The 13,622-nt window shown below is 52.1% G+C and overlaps 4 protein-coding genes across 4 annotated transcripts; all 4 read right to left on the bottom strand.

Moving 5' to 3' along the window:
* Positions 1-877: 877 nt before the first annotated feature.
* On the bottom strand, positions 878-1,647 carry BDZ83DRAFT_780698 (uncharacterized protein; the record flags this gene model as incomplete). Its single annotated transcript, XM_060515534.1, has 2 exons — positions 878-1,344; positions 1,398-1,647. Coding segments are annotated over 2 exons (717 nt in total), but the record flags the coding sequence as incomplete, so codon positions are not given.
* Positions 1,648-1,683: 36 nt separating this feature from the next.
* On the bottom strand, positions 1,684-4,101 carry BDZ83DRAFT_753173 (uncharacterized protein; the record flags this gene model as incomplete). The annotated part of the gene is made up of 3 exons (XM_060514317.1): positions 1,684-2,766; positions 2,820-3,257; positions 3,409-4,101. The coding sequence occupies 3 exons, from the start codon at positions 4,099-4,101 to the stop codon at positions 1,684-1,686; spliced, it is 2,214 nt and encodes a 737-aa protein (XP_060363852.1).
* A 3,619-nt stretch (positions 4,102-7,720) lies between these two features.
* On the bottom strand, positions 7,721-9,593 carry BDZ83DRAFT_720385 (CC1-like family splicing factor; the record flags this gene model as incomplete). The annotated part of the gene is made up of 4 exons (XM_060512266.1): positions 7,721-7,979; positions 8,035-8,499; positions 8,554-8,862; positions 8,917-9,593. The coding sequence occupies 4 exons, from the start codon at positions 9,591-9,593 to the stop codon at positions 7,721-7,723; spliced, it is 1,710 nt and encodes a 569-aa protein (XP_060363851.1).
* Positions 9,594-10,539: 946 nt separating this feature from the next.
* On the bottom strand, positions 10,540-12,401 carry BDZ83DRAFT_379855 (cytochrome b5-like Heme/Steroid binding domain-containing protein). The gene is made up of 2 exons (XM_060502709.1): positions 11,119-12,401; positions 10,540-11,057 (listed from the first exon to the last, which is right to left on the bottom strand). Exons 1-2 carry the CDS (start codon positions 11,955-11,957, stop codon positions 10,667-10,669), a joined length of 1,230 nt encoding a protein of 409 aa, XP_060363850.1. The 5' UTR covers positions 11,958-12,401; the 3' UTR covers positions 10,540-10,666.
* Positions 12,402-13,622: the final 1,221 nt, after the last annotated feature.

The raw sequence follows: 13,622 nt of genomic DNA, 5'->3' as shown, positions 1-13,622 counted from the left end.
CTGGCTGAAGCTCTGCCTAGCTCTCTTACGTGGAGGCCTGGTTCACGTTTTCTTATCATCATCATTCAGGGAACCAAAGTTTTTACAAGACTTTTACGATTTTTTTTTGTACTTTTCTATCGCCAATTTTCTCTGAGCCAGATCCAGTCCCTCGGCCAAGACACATCTTTCCTCGAAATTTAGCTAGAAAACTTCAGTGATCAGTGTGGCTAGCCAAGGGCGTTCCCCCCTGGAAACAAAAAGGAAAGAAAAGGCAAATGATTTTTTTGTGATTTTGTCGTTTTGTGTCGCAACTGCCAACCCTTGAAACCAATTTCTGTGTATCCATCCCCGATTTTCTGAGATGTTCCAAAGGTCTCGCGAGTTGGTTCCCAATGGAGCTGAAGGAATTGTGGACGCATGTCCAAATACTCCAACATGTTGAGAGAGAACGGAAGTCCAAGTTGTGAATTCCCAAAGATCATGAAGGCTGTTTGCGTCTTCTTTGGTCCCATAGACCGCGCCCAGTGCTGTACTGGTTATGGTGGCACTTTCTCTCTGTATTGAGAACCTTGCCTGTTGGTGGCACTGCTCTCTCGGTATCGGTGAGAGCCCTGCTAATAACAATGATGGTGGCGATGGTGGCTCTGAACGAAAGCTCTCGAAAGGCAACCTTGAAGGAGTTGGGAATACCGCTCTTTTTCTTCTTCTTCGCTTTCTTCTGTTTGTGGTTGCCGTTGGAGAGCTTCGGGAAGAGACCAGGAGAAAGCAAAATCGCAAACGTGTCGTGAATCGTAAGTCGTACATCAGCTTCATTGTTATATAGAGAAAGCTTCAGTGGTGAAGAGAAAACGCAGAGTGAAAATGCAGCGAAGTTGGCCTGGCGCAAGGCCGCCGACTACTTCATGCAGATGACGTGAGCGCTGGTGATTGAGGCAACCGAGATGGAAGTGCCGGTATCGTTGCGGACGGTGATGACGGGGGTGACTACCAGCTGCACGCGCCAATGCTCAGCCTGTAGAAGCTGCGGACCAATGTTGGGCGCGATGCCAACCATGGTTCCGGTGTTGAAACGCGCTCCTGTATCGGGGAAGCGGAACTCGAAAGTCCATCGCGAGGTAAACATCTTCGCCGAGATGGACCATGCCTTCTCGCACATCTGGCGAAGCGCCTCGTCGGCCCTCTCGAGGTCGGGACCGCCTTCAGACTCGGGCAGCAAGAGCGGCGAGAGCATCTCGCGGAGCTCAGCCTGGAAGTACTCGATCCGGTGGTTGCGGTAGGCGTCGTAGCGCTCATGGTTGATGCAAGAGTTGACGAGGGACGCAACTCGATCAATGCACCTCTGAAGAGCACCGCCTTGACCCGCTGTATGAGTTAGTAATAGTACTACATTGAGGGATGTGTGCGATCAAACTTACCAGGGAGGTTATTCATCTCGTGGCGAATCTCACGCAGCTGGCGATCAGCATCAACCGAGAAACCCTCCCAGGCCTCAAAAGTGAAGATCCGGTTAACAAGAAGATCGATCATGGTGCGAGAGATGAGACAAGCACGGCTCATGGGGTCGTTCATGTGCTGGCGAATGTAAGACCACGCCTGCTGCTCGCTGAAGGGAGCATAGAGCTTCATCATGTAACGAAGGATGGCAGCATCGCTAGAGCGCGACAAGATGCTAAGGTCAACGTTCGAGGCAAACTGGAGCACCTAGCCCCGCGCGAGACCCCAAACGCCTTCAAGAGCACGAGCATAGCGCTCATTGTCGCCGCCTTCATCCTCACTGAAGCCGTTGCCGGGAGCCAAGGGGCTGGTGACTGCATGGCTGGGGCCATTACCACCCTGACCAAAGGGACCGGGACTGAAAGCTCCTTGCTGACGGATGTTAGCCGTGTGGTGGCTGTTGCCGGACGAATTGGGTCCGTGGCTACGAGTGCGCTGTGGAACCATTGAGTAGTCGTTGTTGTAACCCATGTGGTTCGAACCCATGCCGTACTGGGAACCATGGGAGCTCTGACGCCCCGAAGGAACTAGAGGAGACGGGCGAGAAAAACCATCACCAGGTCCTTCAAAGTTACCGTAATGACCAGCGGAACGAGGGATCGGGCTGCGGAAAGGAGTGCTGCCTCCGTTGAAATTGTGGCGAGAACCAGCATTGGACCCTGGACCGTAGCTCATGTTGTAGGACGCATCGTTGTGGGAGCCACTGTTGTCTGCGTTGCCATACATGCCCGGGTGGAACACAGGAGCATTGGGACGGAACGAGCCGCGATGGCCCATGGCAGTTCCAGGGCGAGACGGCATGTTGAACTGGCCTCGATGGTTGCTGGGTCCCGCAAAGCCGTTGGGATGCTGGTATCCGCCGTTGAAACCACTCTGAATGTCTCTAGTTTGCGGGTAAGAGCCGGTATACTGAGTAGGGGCGCCGCTAGATGCGCGCGTCCAACCCGTGGAAGACACGGTGTGGTTATCACCAGACCGACGGACAGGGCCGTACATGCCCGGGAAAGAAGTGGAAGGACCATTCTGAGCGGGTGGAAAGCCCGGCATGTATTGCTGGTGGTAGAACGGTTGCAGAGCATTGTCCAAGGTGGGGACCATCTCATGAGATTCTGACCCGGGAGCACGACGTGCATCCTGAGACTGCTGGAGACGCTCAGCCGACTGAGGCTGGTTCTCCTTCTCGAGCGCGGCGATGCTCTCGGTACTGAGGATGGCGATAGCCTTGGAAGAGTTCTCACGCTCTCCGTGCATCCAGCGGGAGCTGGGGCGGTTCATGAAATCCTTGAGGGTCTGTTTTGGTGACATTAGCGATCTTCCAGAAATCAAGAATCATGGATACGTACCTGAAGCAACTCGGCAACGATCTGCGCTTTGTCGTCATTCTCCTCATCGTTGCGAGGATCGAGGCGGGCCAAGAACTCGAGAACCGTGTTCTTGTGGTTCTCCTGCTCCACGTGATAGCGCGCGAGACGATCCTCCAACTCCTCGTACTTGCGATGAATCTCAGCAACATCACGCTTGAGCTGCTCACGCTCCTCGGAGATAATGCTGGCCTCCAGTTTATTGGAGCAAAGAACCTTGTCGTTGTACTCGAGATCGATTTTGATATCGGCGACCTCATTGACAGCCTGGCGGAGAATGTCGTTAACCTTTTGCGAGTACACCTGGAGGCCATCACAAAGGTCGTTGGCAATGTTGGCCGGAATGCCAGGAGTGCGGCGGATCGCCTGCTGGGTGGTCATAATCCCGGCTTGAACTTGCCGGGCGGGAATCCAAGCGGGCTTTCATCTCGAAGTCAGTAATTTGTTCCGGAGCAATAAAGGAAAGTCGAAACAGTAGAGACTGAAGGAGGTAGGTGAGGATGAAAACAGGGAGATAAAAGCCTAGCTTAATATGGAAGAAGGCCCCCAATTGAGGCACTATGTGACTTACATGGTCTCTGGCCAGCTCGGAGCGGCGACTCTCCCGGAGAGGGCCAGCCAAAGGTCCATCAATCTGACAGTGAGTAGCCATCTTTGCGATAAGCTTGTTCGTCTTTGTAAGTTCAGAAGTTGGCTTGAGCTTTGTCTTGTTCTCAACGGGGGCAGGATGCTGTTGGATTCGTCGAGTATCGTTATTCAAGGAACCCGGAGTGTGATGACCAGGAGTCTTGGCATTGGGAGTGATTTCGAAGTCACGGATAGATGTGGTAGACGGCAACGGGCCAGATCGATGTCCAAAGGCGTTTGGCTGTACAGCAGAACGACCAGTTGGAGTTGCAAATGCCGTTCTTTCAGAGGGAAAAGATGCTTTTCCTGTTGAGAAGTGGGCAGGATTCTGGATGATGGTACGACTTGGTCTCTGGTTGCTCCCCTGATCCTGACTCTTGGCGGAAGTGAGGTTCGTCGGCTGAAACTTTGGTGGCTGAGGCAACTGGTAATTCTTGTGGTTGAGCTGCGAATTTTGGTTAGAAAGATCGGCGGCAAAGACATCAGAAGGTGATCTAGCATTGCGGACGGTGCTATCAGAAGACGAGCTGGGGGTCGTCCGGAATGGCTCGCGGGTCGCAGCAAACTGGGGTGAATGCTCGGCGAGACAAACGCCTCCGCGTCCAGAGCCAGAGCTCGCGCTACCTGAGTCGGTCATCGTGACCAGGCGAGGCCGATTGGATTGGGAATAGTTTTTGCGTTTAAGAGATGTGGGATGAACCGAAAGGCAGCGTGGAAGAATGTAGAAATACTCGAGGAATATTTCTGGGCTGGCGATGAGAGGGTGAAGAGGCTGAGTGACCGAGAAGCTCTGGAAGGAAGTTGTTGAAGGTGGGAAGTACAAGTGGTGGAAGGGCTGCAGGTGATTTGAGAAAGAAGGGCGAAAAAAGTTGATGTCTTTTGAGAAGGCAGGAGCAGCCCACACTAGCCCCTTAAGGAGGTGCACTCAAGAATTTCCCAGGAGAATACACACAGAGATGGGTAAGGTGAAGTAGACAGTGCCCATTTTCCCGCCTCATTCAAGAGCCCAGGTGAGCCCAGGTGAGCTCGGTGAGATCCCTGGATGTATGCACCTTACCAAACGCCCACCCGCCAACCCACTTGGGTTGGTCTGTAACTGAGACAGAGCCATACGACACTGAAAGAATGGGGAGAGGGAATGAGGCTATTCGAATGATTGAACAATGTGCATACTCCACCCCTCGACACTTGTCTTCGAGGCCCCAGAGGGGAGAGGATGATGGCTCCTTCGATCACCACAGTGACTCGAGCCACACAGCCTTGCTATGTGACTTTTGTGACAGTATGGAAGAAGAAGAGCAAAAAGGACGGGCAGGAGAGGAAGACGGATATCCGTGGTATACGAGAAATGCCACATACCGAGAAAGCAGAATTGATAGACTCGACGGAATCGTCCAATGTTGAAGCAAATGCTTGTCCTTGTCTGGGGTATCGTTAAAGCTACCTTATGAAGCCAGTGGTCTGCAAATAATGAGCAAGTCAAGCAAATTTACCGACTCCGTTCTGATTGTCTGTTCTTCTTGTCAGCTGGATCTCGAGAGCGAAGAGACACGTGGGAGCTTACCAAAAGAGCGATGGAGGACAATAAAATCGTGCCAGCGCTCTCTTGTGTGATCTCAGGTCGAGCTTTGGTGTCGAGAGGCAAGCTCAAACCCTGATGAGAGGCGCAAGAGCTGTATTGTCGTATGCTGGAGCTCCTTGGAGAGCGAAATATGCTGTCGGGCCGGAAAAGCTGGGAATGGTTGGTTAGTGAGCCGCGAAAGGGAAGAAATATGATGAGAAGACGGTAGAGACCTCGATGGGAGTAGAAGTGACTGCCCTTACCTTGATAACGTTACTCTGTTGCTGTCTGCTGAGAGTGAACACCAGAATTCGACCAAGCAGGCGTCCAGAGAGAGCCTCTTGGAGCCGCAAGTTGGAGGTATGGATTCGAACGGACGGAATTCCGAGAGAATTTTGGTGACGGAATTCGAGGAGTAAGGGAGAGAGAAATATGATGCGATAAGTATGGGTGAGAGTAGAGATGGATGGCGTAGATGATGTTGGAAGGAAGAAGTTTTGAAGAAAGGATGTTGAGGTAGGCAAAACAAGAGAAGAAGAGAGGGAAGAAAAGTTTTCAGTTAACCGCAAAAGGGCGAGAGCTCATGGCAAGAGCTTGCACAAATACTCAAAAGGGCGGGAGCACGGGAGGAAGAGCCTTTGTTTATCTCCTAAGGGGCGTGAGGAGACTACGGGGACGAGATTATTTCAGGCCTACTCGAGAGAGCACACGAGACGAACTTTCACCAGTTCTCAAAAGGGCGAGAGCACAGGATGAACTGAGTTCATGTACCACCAGAAGGGAAAGGGGGAGTAATGGGGAGGAAGATATTTCATATGTCCCCAAAGGGCGAGAGCTTAGGGGCAAGATATTAATCATATCTTTAGCAAGGCGAGAGCCAGGGGGAAGAGATTCCATACAGCCTCAAAAGGACGAGAGCACGTGAAACAATTGGTTCTCCTTCTTAACATGACCTTCTTGCCTGCAGAGGCGAAAGTATTACAGGGATTCTGGCCCTGTCTAGATCTCACGATGCCTTTCTCGACCTCAAGGGCGGGAGGGGTTTGGTAGCTCTCGATGTTTTCAGCGGTTTATTTGTGTTTGTGTTCCCAAGTCGCGCAGCGGCCAGATGTCCATAAGACAGTGATTAATGGGAGATGTTCAGCTTAAGGTCCTAAATATGATTGTAAAAAGTTGAGAACTGCTGGAATACTGACAAATGGTATTTTATAATGTAAGGTTGTGTTCTGAGAGCATGTTGTTATGAGGATTGATTTCACCCGTTAAGTCGTCTGACGATGAGACGAACAATGATGAGATCGATATGCAATGAGACAGCAATATAGCTTCAGACGAAAAGAAACCCAGGAGACTAACAGTCCCGATGAGAAAATCCTGTGTAGCTATGAGAGGCATGGAGAGTGCATCAGGAATAAGAAAGATAGTGTTCTCCATCACAAGCAACAAGACGGAAACTACTAGCTTCACAGCGAGTGTTCTCAAACCTCCTGGATTCCAGTGAAGAGAGATGGTCTCGGTAGAGAGAGCATCTTGAAAGAACCAAGATGGGTCCATGATCTGCCGATTCTCAGGCTTAAATGAAGCAAAAGTAGCCTGCCTAGCTGTGGTTGATGGTTGTGACATCGATTTGATTGCCTAATGGCTAAATAAAGCCTTGGCGTGTGTGGCGATCAAGGAGAAAGAGAAGAAAGGAGAAAAAGGTGAGAACAAGTAGACTTTTGCAAGAGCCAGGCTGCTCAGGCCCATGGAGTTGAGCAAAGGAAGTAGCTGCCACAGAACCGCTGGCTTCTCCATCAATCGATATACGAGAGAAAAACCCCAACATACTGAACGGCATCTGGCCAGAAGCCAAAAAGCTGGGAACCTTTCCAATCGAGGTGCACTCAGGAGCACTACTCGTTCGAGCACGCACTGGTCTGTCAGGACCAGAGGTTATTGTTGAGGACCAGGCTAATAGGTATGATAGAACAAACAGGCTGAAAGTAGGAGACATAGCCCCAGAAAACTCGATGGAGTCCATCACTAAGCCGTTGTAGTGCAGGTCGACCGAGTACGGTCTCGCTCACAGAGTTACGAACATTGTTGCCAGTTGTATAACCTCACAGCCAGCCTGATGGCCAGGTTGGTCAACTTCAAGGGATAACGCGACTCGAGGGCAAGTGAGATGACAACGATGAGACTAACTGCAAGTAGCCATTGCGCCAGCTCATTAAAGATCAAGCAAAATTTGCTAAGAACAATTTTAGTATCTAATGTGGTGCATAAACTACAGCTTCCTTTGTTCCTTACCCAGACGCCGTTTTGGCAACCTGTCATTCGCTCCGCATGTAAATGGAGGACTTGGAAGGGAACATCCTAAGGTACAAATATCAGCCAGAAAAAAGTGGCGATCGAATTGTGTAATCAAAGCTTTTTCTGCAGAAAATCAGTGCGATGTCAACCTGCTCTCCAGTCATGTTGGGGTAGGTAGGCCTTGGTGTCTGACGTGACAAAGACTTGGCAGGACGCGGATAGCGGCCTCAGGTGGCTCAACGGTGCAAGTCTTGCAGTCGTCAGGGTTCGATCTGATGAGCGAGGTTTGGAGGACGATATCATCGGCCTAGCAATCTTGTAAGCGAAGGTAGAGTGGCATGATATGTTAGAACCTACTTTTAGGGGGTCCTAGACGAGTGTTTTCGGGGCCATGGATTAGCTTTTAGATCGCTCGTGTGCGAGAGAACAAACTGCTGTAGACGGCATCTACAACAGGTGACGCGTCGATCATCCTGCCTCCAAAGTAACGACCATTAAGGCCTCTGATAGCATTCTCGCCACCTTGGACCTTGTCGAACTTGAGGTAAATGTCGCCTTTGGAGTTCGGGTCGACGGAAATGTGTACGACGCGGCCGTATTTGGTTTCTGCTTCCTGTCGAACGTCATCCTCCAATTCCTTGACCCATTCTTCTCCCTCTTCCCTAAAAGACTGTTAGCATCGTATAAAAGGAGGGTGGGAGAAAATGAGTAACGTACTCTTCAGGGTCAAACATGTTGTGCAGGACGACACATCGGCTGGCCATGTTCACGTTGACCGGTAGAGGCTTGGTCTCGGTCTTGGGCTTCAACACCTGTCGCTCATCTACTCCGTTGGAAGCATCATCAGTCCTGGCAAGTTTTCTCATCAGGGCATCACGGCTGTAGTTATTAAAGTTGACACCGGCGACATCTGTGTCGTCAAGGGCGCTGGCACCGCCAGACTTTTCGCTGTCTCTTCCACCCGCGCGATCGAATGCCGATGTCTGGGGGCCTCGGCCGCCCGCACCAGAGAATGCAGAGCCTTGGAACTGTGGGTTTTGGCCAGGAAATCTCTGCAAGATGTTGGCAGTGCTCTCAGGGGTAAACTTATCGTTTCCGAGGCCAACGCGAATCGGGCGACCAGCGAGATCGAAGCCGTTCATCTTCTCAAGAGCCTCCCTGGCTTGGCTGGCTTCGCGGTATCTAAAAACAGTTAGCATTGCCCTTGAGATTGAGTAGAAGAGGGCCAGAACGTACTGCACGAATCCATAGCCTCGGCTGCGTCCATTGTCGTCCTTCTGGAGCTGGACAAATTCAAGTTCGCCGAAAGGTTCGAAGACAGCCTGTAAATCCTGCTCGGTGACGTTGAAGTGAATGTTGCCCACGTAGAGGCGATGGAAGGGGATCGAGTTCGGGTGGGCGTTGGTGGTCTCGGAGTTGCGAACCTGTCGGTTCTTCTCGGCCTCTGTGAGCTGGACGATGATAGGGATACCTAACAATTTCTGTCCGGTAAGTTGAAGCGCTTGAGTGACTGAATCCTCGTTTTTGAATTCAACATAACCGACTCTGTAGATGTGGTTAGCGAGTCTTCGGCGAAACCCTGTTTGATCTTTAACTTGCCCCTTGGATCTTTGGCTAATGCGATCTTTGACAATCTGAGCCTCATTGACAGGGCCGACCTTCTCGAAGAATGCCTTTAAGTCGCGGGTGCGAAGACGGGCGGCGAGCTGCTGGACAAAGACAGTGCGGCGATCGCGTTCATCTTCAGTAAGTTGTGGTGTTGCCTCACGCTTGGAAGTTTCCTGACGATCGTCATCCCTAGCCCGGCGATGATCCCCAGAGTAGCGATCGGAGCGATCGCGGCGTTCGCGATAGTCATCGCGTGATGAGCGGTAAGAGCGGTGGGGTGACCGAGATCGCGAGCGGGCTCGTCCGCCTCTGTAGTAATCACCATCTCCTCTGTGACGACGTGAGCGACGGCGGTCATCATCGCGGCTTTTGCTTCTGCGCCTACTCTTGTGGCTACCAGCGTCGCTCCGAGGGGTTGATGTCTTGATGTCGTCCGGGGTTCCGCGTCGGCTTCGTGTCGTGCTACGGTCGCGGCGATCGCGGTCGCGGCGCTCATGATCTCGACGACGACTATCGTAGTCCCTGTCGCGGCTTCCATCGCGGCCGCGATCGCGCTCCTTGCGCTCGGAACGGTCACCATTGGGGCGTTCTTCGACGTCGTGTGTCTTCGTCTCGGTAGAGCTTTTTGCGGTGGCGTCAAGCAACGCCTCTACGTCTAGGCCTGACATCTTGTGCTGATTTCAAGATGAAAGAGATGAGGAAGGAGGAGTCGGCGCTGTCTTTCCGCTTCTGCCGTCTACTTTTTCGAAATGACAGGTTTTATCGTGGTGTGGGTGTAGAGGGTAAGAGCGAGGTAATTCGTGAGATGGAGAGGTTGGCACAGTCACACGAAAGCGGCAGACAGAAATCTTGGTCCAGGCCAGACAGTGAATCGGGCTAGGGACAGCCCAGGCGCTGAGGAGGACTTGCCAGCCAAGCAAATCTGGAAGGTGGCCACTGACAGCAATCGGAGACAGTGTCTCTTACATAATACGGATGCTGACTCAGACGGGCAAGTTCCGCGCATCACGGTAGTATCGTACCTTCCCACGCTACCGGACCTTGAGGTACGCTCTACGACTGAGAAATACTACTGAATAAGACGTCCGTCTGAGCTATGAGAAATAGACCTTCCTCACCTTGAGGTAATCATGCGAACACGTGACCGAGAGTTACATATCCCAAACTCGAAGCTAAGAATGCAGCATTACAAAATGTCAAACTGACTTCCACCTGGAGGCCCGACCAGACCCCCTCTTCGACTGCCCGTGAACACGTTTGCTGCAACGGTTCGCCGTTCAGATGCGCCCATGGCGTTAGAAAAGCTATTCCATTTGTTCTTCCATCAAGCTATGATCCTCGCCATGAGCAAACATCAAACTCATCACCTGTTGCAGTTATGGTTGGGCGGGAAGCGAACGTGCTGTCTAGTCATTTTATGGCATAATCTCGGTGTGTGGTATCATTCAAAATACTCTGTACTAAAACAGCCTGTCATGAGAACATGACGGCTCTTCCCGGTCGCATCATAGCTGGCCGGGGCGCTGTAATACGCAAGGCTCATTCGAGCCATCTCCTAAGAACGCCCATGAAACAACCCCCCATTACAGCGTTAAAGTAAAGCCCTAAAAGCGTATATACATTGTGGGACACGTGAGGGTGAAGTTGAGCAAATTTGCTCTGTTCGATATTAGGAATAGGCCCCAAAGGTCGTCATCATGACATGTTGTAAGTTGCGGTCGTGTGCGGTGGTGGAGTGGAATTAGTTGGCCTTCACAATGGGAGGAAGTTCGGTGCCAAAGATGCTGTCCCAGAACCGGCTGGTAACTCCAAAGCCGAGCTCGTAGTCGAGGAAGTGGTGCTGAAGGTGGTACTTCTTGAGCTCCTTGTACCACAGAGGGAGGTTCTGGTGATGCAGGAAGTAGTGCGTCAAGTCGTAGCAAATGTAGCCGAAAATGCCTCCGCAGTAGACAGCCGTGGCAGCGTGCCAGCTGTACGAGAATACCCAGTGCGCGAGCTTGTAGAACGGCGTGGCGAGAACGACGAACAAGGTGGGAGGCATGACCAGGCGGTATTTGTCCATGGGCAGGTAGTGGTGGATGCCGTGGAGGAGGAAGTGAGCAGTGATGCCAACACGGTTGTCAGGAAGCCACCTATTTGAACATATTAGTACGATGATCTTCTCACGCTAGATCAAGTCGCAAGGAAACTCACTTGTCGAGATGGAACAAAAATCGGTGCAGGACGTATTCGATCAAGCTCCAGAGGAAAAATCCAAAGCCCCAGTAGCAAACCTCCTGGAAGGTGCTGTCCATGCCTTCTCTGGCCAGATAGGTACCGTAGGCGACGGGTGGAAGCCATGCGAGCGGGACAACCCACCAGGGTGTCTTTGATAGAGGCTCCAAGAAGTTGCCAAATAGAGGCGCAGACTCACCGCCCTTGTAGTGGCGAGGGCGGTGGACTTGATCGAGGTAGAATTCCTTGCTAAAGCCGCCAAACCAAATCTGAGGGAACAGAGGGCGGCTCAGGTCGAGGAACTTGTGCTTCTTATAATCGCTTGTGTAGTCCGTCTCCTTGCTCAAATCCTCCTCGCTGGCCATACCGGTTCGGGGGTGGACCCAACGTTCACCGTCCCAAAGCTCGCCGTGCTCATTCATCTGGACGCCCTCGGCTTCGTCAGTCTTCTCGGCGGTGCCGTTGGCATTGCCATTCGCCTTTTCGTTTCCATTCGCTTGCCCATTCGTTTTGCCATTTGCTGCGCCATTGACCTTGCGAAGCCCGTCGACGGCCTTCTGATTAATGACAAAGCCAACCAAAGAATCGTCCAGAACCTCATATGCGGCCTCGGAGTGAGGGTGAGAGGTCGGGTCCTTTAAAATGGCATCGATGTCCTTGCCAGCGTAGTCGTAGACGAGATCGGCTCCACCGGGATGGTCTTGGGCGAAGTCGGTCACATCGTATACGTTGGAACCGATGGTGACATAGCAAGACTTCTTGGAGTTGTGAGCCTCGACCTCGGCGCGAGTGAAGGTGGGGAGGGTTCGCGCTGGCATGTTGATGATTGCTTGACGATTGAATCGCGGCGATACGTAGACGGCAGAGAAGGATGTATCGGAAATACTGCTGTTGTCGCTGAGGGTTCCTGGTGCCCGGGTCCAAAGTGGACGAAATAGGAGTCGAAAGACAACAAAGGGAGTGGACGGGTAGAAAGAATCGCAGCAGAAGTCGCAGTCACAAGCCCTAGCGAAGGAGAGGGAAAGGTGAAAGTTGTAGGAAGGAGTGGCACGGAGGGAAGAAGTATTAAGATGGAGTACGATACGGTGTATGGTTGGGCGACGAAAGCAGGCGGTCTAAGGTAAGGTGGGAAACCGAAAAGGAGCCAAAAGCCGGGAGGGCCGGGAGGGCGAAGTTGAAAGGCCGGGGCGATGTGACTTGAGGCTCGGTGGGCACAGGGTGGTGAGAGAACGGAGACGGGTCGAAGGATTAATTTAGGGGGGATGTTTGATTTGGGGATCGGGGGACGTGAGGTGAACGTGGAGGCATGCGTGGGTGGCAGGGCCAAGGAGAAGCTCTCTACGCGACTAGCAATCTCTCACTCCTCTCTAGGCCAGAAAAAAAAAATACGGCCTGGTGGCGTTACTTTGGCACAGAACGGGACCTGGCGGAAGCTTGGACAGCCGATTCGTGGTCCCACCTGTTGACCACTTTCGCCCGGCTCTTCAGGATTTACACTGTGCGAGTGTCTTTCTCTGTCTTTCTAGGTGGGCAAATGAATACAAAGTTTCAGACCCCGAAATTGCACCTTGTACCTCAGCTCAGCAACAGTCGAACACATCCAGAACGGGCAATGAGTGACGGGTTGACAATGCCAGACTGTATGGACACAGACAGTAGGTACTCAGTACACTACAGGTAGCCCAAAGGTGTGGGTGATGAGGGAGTCAGGATGTGCGACTGACGGGGAGATGTGGGAACCGCTGTTGGTAACCAAAACATGGCCTGGGACGGTCTGGGACGGAAGACCAGGAACGGGGACTTAGGAACATGTACGAAAGGGCACATAATGCCCACCACGCGCTACATTGTCGTTGCGACGACTGCAACAAGCAGAAACGCCACACTACGCAGATTGAATACCTACTACGAGTAGGCCAACAGGCAGGGGAACGTCGAAACTTCAAACAGGTAGAATGGGCATTGGGCAAGTTCGGCAAAATGCTAAGGCAGAAGGGGGAGGGAAAAGTTCCATGGCAGTTTGAGGCGGGAAGTGGTGACTACATGGACATTTTCATGGCCACTCAATCCCGGTGGAATTAGTCCGCGACAATCACCGAGCCCAGCACCTCAGGGCCCAGGCAATAAGTAAGGCCAGGACTAGTCACTAAGAAACAATGCAATCAGCTGCCGGCCCAGCCAGATCGACCCAGCTGCCAGGTCTGTGCAGAGGGCTCCCTCGATTCTCCTAACGAAGTTTTAGCTTGACTAATAGGTAGGCATCTACGGTTAGATGGGCTGGCTGTCTTATGATCCATGCCGAGTGGATGATGATTTTTCTCAGCGTCCTGACCTGCCACCCTGCTTATCTGTTGATGTAGGTATTATTTGAATAAACGATCGGTGATAAGTAATCAGATGAAAGGAACACTGAGTCGTGGGGCCGCTGGAGGAGCGGTGTAACTACTATTCCTTCCATCAAGAACAAGAGCCTACCTTACCTT

This window comes from Colletotrichum acutatum (genome assembly GCF_030867785.1).
Source record: "Colletotrichum acutatum strain CBS 112980 chromosome Unknown BDZ83scaffold_60, whole genome shotgun sequence".
NCBI lineage: Eukaryota > Fungi > Ascomycota > Sordariomycetes > Glomerellales > Glomerellaceae > Colletotrichum > Colletotrichum acutatum.
This window is presented reverse-complemented; position numbering and strand designations above follow the sequence as displayed.